The sequence below is a fragment of the Berghia stephanieae genome, chromosome 6 (assembly GCF_034508935.2).
Source record: "Berghia stephanieae isolate SIO BIC M18660-M18661 chromosome 6, UCSD_Bste_1.3, whole genome shotgun sequence".
Classification (NCBI taxonomy): Eukaryota; Metazoa; Mollusca; class Gastropoda; order Nudibranchia; family Aeolidiidae; genus Berghia; species Berghia stephanieae.
In genome coordinates this window covers 45,494,637-45,500,415 of record NC_088365.1, presented here as the reverse complement: position 1 = coordinate 45,500,415, position 5,779 = coordinate 45,494,637, and the positions used below count along the sequence as shown (strand labels likewise).

General features: G+C 35.1%; 1 protein-coding gene across 6 annotated transcripts in view; it reads left to right on the top strand.

Moving 5' to 3' along the window:
• Positions 1 to 1,748: 1,748 nt before the first annotated feature.
• LOC144975111 (prestin-like) overlaps positions 1,749 to 5,779 on the top strand; it is a 71,822-nt gene continuing 67,791 nt past the window's right edge. Inside the window, exons 1-3 of one of the 6 annotated variants that reach the window (XM_078918848.1) lie at positions 2,101 to 2,141; positions 2,899 to 3,074; positions 4,718 to 4,930. In XM_078918848.1, coding sequence (XP_078774974.1) covers positions 4,796 to 4,930 — 135 coding nt within the window. In that variant the 5' untranslated portion in view covers positions 2,101 to 2,141; positions 2,899 to 3,074; positions 4,718 to 4,795. Of the gene's footprint in view, positions 1,947 to 2,100; positions 3,075 to 4,717; positions 4,931 to 5,779 lie in introns of those variants that run through there. The other 5 variants (XM_078918847.1, XM_078918852.1, XM_078918853.1 and 2 more) reach the window with 5 other exon arrangements.

Sequence of the window (5,779 nt, the reverse complement as noted above, 5' to 3'; positions counted from 1 at the left end):
TATCAGACCTGCAAATAAGTGCACGCCGCTCAATGCGCATCGTGCGAAATTCTAGATTTACCTCTCTAGCTTCTTTCTATCTGGTTATAACGTTGCCGTTTGTGGTGATAGAAAAAAAAAAGGAGTGTGGGGTTGGGTGGGTTGAGAGGAGGGGTTGGGGGGGGGGGGGGGGGGGGGGGGGGGGGGGGTTGGATTTAGAATGCCCAAAGTTGAACAAGGAGGGGCAAAGACCCTAAATTGTACGATGTGGGTCACTGCGTCTTTACATTATGAATGTCGGGAAAGTCCCCAAAAGAGAAACAAAGGGGAAAAAAAGTGGTCAATCGTAAAAAAAAAAATGATAATAAAATAAAAACAACACATTAACAACCCCCCCCCCCCCCCGCCCGCACACAAACAAGATAAAAACATAACAAATACAAAAAAATAAGTCAACCCAAAACCGACACGAGACAAAACAACAACAACAACAAAAAACAAAAAAAAAAAAAAACAAAAACATAAACAAATTAAAAAAAAAAGAATTAAAACTATATAAACTATTTTTATCTTTAAATTTTTTGATGTTGTGCCATGGTTCATATGCAATGCGTTGCAGCCGACATGTTTGATTACCCAAATCGTTATGGTCTCACGTGCACTTATTTCCAGGTCTGATAACCCAATTGGATTCAATAGTTTGATGTCACGTCGCCCAGCAACGGCGGCCATAGTGGTTCTAAACAAAGAAAATCGGTACTTTTTATTCTTCATGATGGCTAGAACTTTTCATATGTCTTGTGATCAGAATCTATAAAAGTCAAAACATGATCAGATTTATAATGTTTTTTTTTTTCCTCTGGATACGCTTTTATGCTCGTCGGAGAATTATTTCATAAGGGCGTCCGCCATTGTTCCGATAGTTTAGTGCCAGTTATTAAGTTACCACGCGCCATTACAAGGAAGTGACGTTACGACTGTTGAAGCGTATTCCTTGTGGGCTCATTGTTGTAATGGAAATCTCAAAAAAATGACGCAAATTCTTTTCCCATTACAATAATGTTAAACTTGTCCTATAAGCGGGTTCGTGTGTAAGACCTGCATATATGTACGCGTTGATATGGTCCCATTGCTGTAATGGAAATACGCTCAAACCAACACAAGATGTTGTCCATTACAACCGTGATAAAACAGGCCAATAATTGCGTTCAGTTATCAGACCTGCAAATATGTATACGCCGGTTGTAGCCCATACTCATATACTCCTTTCTGTGAGAAAATGTCAAGAATACCTTATGAAGGCAGGGAACAAGGAAATTATTTAATAGCATGGCTACAATGTAAGTTCATAGACAGTTAAGTAAGATGCTGACTCAGACGATTATGAAGAGGTTGGAGGGATTTGGGGGGGGGGGGGGGGGGGGGGAGGAGGTTGCGACAGAAGCTACCTAATTATGATGATGACGATGATGATGATGATGATGATGATGATATTGGTGATGCTACTACTACTACTACTACTACTACTACTACTACTACTACTACTACTACTACTACTACTACTACTACTACTACTACTACTACTACTACTACTACTACTACTACTACTACTAACTAATATAATAATAATAATAATAATAATAATAATAATAATAATAATAATAATAATATAATAATAATAATAATAATAATAATAATAATAATACTGTTTGGTTTTTTTTTTTACGAAAATTTTTTTGCTATTCCATATCATTTTCCTGGTAACTGATGATACTATCTGGTATCAATGTCGATACAAAGTAAAACTTTTACGTTAGAGAGTTGCATTGTTATTGTTGTGGTACACACATGAAATTCTAATTTACATCCCCGTGTAGCCGCTCTAATATTAAAATTCGAATGGAAATATGATATTAGACTGTTTAGCTAGACCTACAGCCAAAGAAAGAGCGAGACCGGATGGCATGGTAAGGATTTTATTGAAATTGATCTTTAAATTTCATGATTTATACCTCACAAACAACTGACTGATGAGACTGAGACACAAGAACCTCTCGCTCTTCACTCACTCCATTCTCAGTGCTCTGGAACTGTGGGTTTCTTCTCATTTAGTTCCGATCAATTATTATGTTTAAGTGTCGGCGGACTTCTTGCTCGATTAGGTAGGCTACTCTTCGACAAATTTCATGGCTAGAATTCCTTTTTATTTTCAGGAATTTAAAATAAGGAAGTAAATGATAGATAGTAATTTGATTTCTTCTTTCATAATAATTATGATAATTGTGAAAACTTCAAATGAAGAATGAATGACAGTATATCAATAGAATAGAAATAGAATATAAAATATAGCCAAAGCATAATCATAAGTAACGTTAATGCCAATGACAATGGTGATACTAATGATAGTGTTAGTGAAGAACTCAACTGAACGTTCATTCCATTGTATATTGAATTGGAGACTAAAAGTAAAAGAGGCTTAGCCTTGTTACATGTCAGTGTCCTGGTCTTGATGACTCCTGAGTCCCAGTTTTCTGCTATCTATCTAAATCTATTGCTTTTCTTTTAATTTTTTTCATTTCGCTGTTCGCTATATGTTGGGTGAGATTGAGTTTGAAACAATTGTAAAGACATATATTGCTAATTTTTAGCTGTCACGAAAGAAACAGTTATAGGCCTAATGCTAATTTTGAAATATTTGTTAATTTCTGACTTACCAAGATAAAACCACTGCTTATAAAAAAAAAACAAGTTAACAGTTAATACTCAAATATCCACAACCCTAGTCTTAGACTTTTATGTTGTTAAATGCCACAATTCGTTTCCATTCCAATTAGGAATAAGTAGAAATAACGTGATTAATGAAAGAAATACTACAAAAGATAAAGTAAATTTTTCATGTTTAAATCCCATTATGTATAGGTCTATCTTTCATAAATGAAGTTATGACAGTGAAATAAATTACTTAAAGTTTGGAATCGAATAATGAAAAGGAAGTTGTTATCCCAGTGTGTATCATAATGGCTGTGGACAGCCTCACTTTTGTTTTCGATTCTCCACCTCCATGTTACAAAGTTCACGACTGGCAATGGTCACAGGTAAATGATGAAGGTTCTTTACCTCTTTTATCTGCTTAATTACGAAGCAACATTATGATTCATTTTATAAACTTGTCTGTTGATCATTCTTATTGTGCTTGGCAACCATTTTCATATAATGGTAGAAATATGCAAAGTTATAGTCCGTTAATATCTGAAAAGCCTAAGACATTATCTAGTATTAAATGGATAAGAAACTAGTCTTTTGCAAAGTACTGTCTGTTGGATCTAAGAAATCTGGCTACCTAACCATTGCTTAGTAGACAGAGGGTTCAGAATGAATTTCAATTCAATGTGCTCAAAGCGCTTTACAAGGGATCCCTGACCAACAGCAACACGTAACATGTAGAAGGAGGCATGACGCCTTTTAGGCGATATTACAATATTTTTACGGACAGAGACTAAGCTGTCAACAACCAGGTACATATTTTACATCTGAGTACGGTGAGATAATGTGAGTAAAGAGCCTTTTCCAAGGACTCAACTATTCGCCAAGCGAAGCTCGCACCCAGGACCTTCCGATCCGAAAGCGAGTGTCATACCACAAAACCACATAGCTGTGTTCTAGCTACAGGAACTCCTATACTTAAGATATCAATTATTTTACTTTTACATTTTTCATTGGCATCTTGGTAGGTCATTTAATATTATTTCTTTGGCCTTGTTAGGGGGGTGCATTTTGCCGTTCTTACCCGGCTATGTGGTCTTGTGGTATGACACTCACTTTCGGATTGGAAGGTCCTGGGTTCGAGTTTTGCTCTGCGCATAGTTGAGTCCTTGGAAAAAGCTCTTTACTGATATTCTCTGACTGTGCTCAGTTGTAAAATGAGTACCTGGCCATTAAAAGCGTTGTCTATGTCAGAAAAAAATGTTGTAATATCGCCGGACAGGTGTCATGTTTTGTTCTATATGTTACATGTTGCTGCTGGTCAGGGATCCGTTGTACAGCGCTTTGAGCATGTTTAGTGGATATTGCACTATATAAAAGTTCAAGTTTGTTTTTTTTTCAGATACAAACCTGTCTCTATGAATTGTTAGAAGACGACAATTTTGTTGTTGTTGAATGAATGGATTAGATTTAATTTTATAAGATCAAGTAAGAGAGACAGAATTTTGGAAAACATTTTAAAGAATATCACAATATGTAATAGAAATTACAAAGACTCCATGGAAATATAGCTGATTTCTCAGATCAACTTAACTTTATAAAATTTAGTTGACCTCCTGATCCGTGTTTAAATTAAAATTTTTGAAGACAAATGTCTGATAGGGAGGGCAACTATGGTAATCTCCTTTTTCTATCTCAGAACAAGAAGAAAAGTTGAGCATTTGCAATATATTATGGTTCTATACAAACTTTGTCTTTACTTCATTCCGACATTACACTGAATAAACTCCCCCTCCCCTCACCCCTCATGTTATAATCACTATTTTTTGTGGTTTTATCAATTTGTCAAATGGAAGCCCAATGCTCATCCGTGCCAGAGTTGATTTTTAATTCATTAAAAATGTTTTTTAAACAGCTTCACTTTATGTCACTTTCAATTTAATGATTGCGCTTGAGGAATGTTTATAAATACTGATTACTTGTTTTATAGAGATTTATCTGTTTATGCCCACTGATGTCTCTTCCCAATATACAGGTTTGAAATTACAGTGCCTTTGGGAATATCAGGATAAAAAACTTCTCCTTTATAAACTTTTTGGTGTTATCGCTGTCTATGGCCGCTAAATGGACGCCTAATAGTAGCAGTGAGAACAAAAAGAAACTACCCAAATTCCGAATTGAATATTTACCTCCTACTGTGAGCAACCTAAAATGGTCCTCACATCTAGCCCTGAATCCTTCCGACGTGGTATGGTTTACACATCTCCTTTTATCCGTTGTTGAACGCTTGCACCTTTATTTTTTGTGCATTTTGTCGACTGTTTCCATAGTCCAGATTGTATATCCGTTGCATGCTCATTGATGTTGATTTCCCTGTCATGATTTGGTTACTTATTCTTAGATGTTTACAAACGTATTCTGCAAGTTTTATCATCATGTTTGTTCCATAATGGTTTTTTAGATGTTTTGTTACTTGATGGTGCATTTATCTCACATTAATTCTTATTATTCCAGCTCAGTCGTATCTTAGCATTTCGTTATTTTGTGTTTTGTTTTGTTATTATCTATTTGTGGTTTTAGAATTAATGATCCAAACCTTTAATGATAGCTTGAAATATATCAGTGTTCTCCTCATATCCTCTAACATTTTTATTTAGATGGTGTTCAATGTCGTCCTTTCTCTGACAATTATAACAATTATTGTACAACATGTCAAATACTAATTCTAGAAGCACTCTGATTTCTCACAGAACATTCCGTTTCGTCCCTAATTCCATTCTACCTTGTTCAAGAGTACTAATGATTTGACCATAGTTTTAGCAATGTGGATCCTAAATATTGAAACAAATTAATGTGTAAACATTTTATTTATTTATTGATTTAAAAAATCAATTTTTTTTCTTCAAACTAGATCTATGTCCTTCTATGCGCTTCACAGTTACAAGTATGACAATCTAAATATCACTAACACACACACACACACACACACACACACACACACACACACACACAAACAGACACAGTTCAGTTGTTATTCAAATGAAGAAAACATCGATATCAAACTTCAATTTTGATATAACCTGATATTACTCAGACC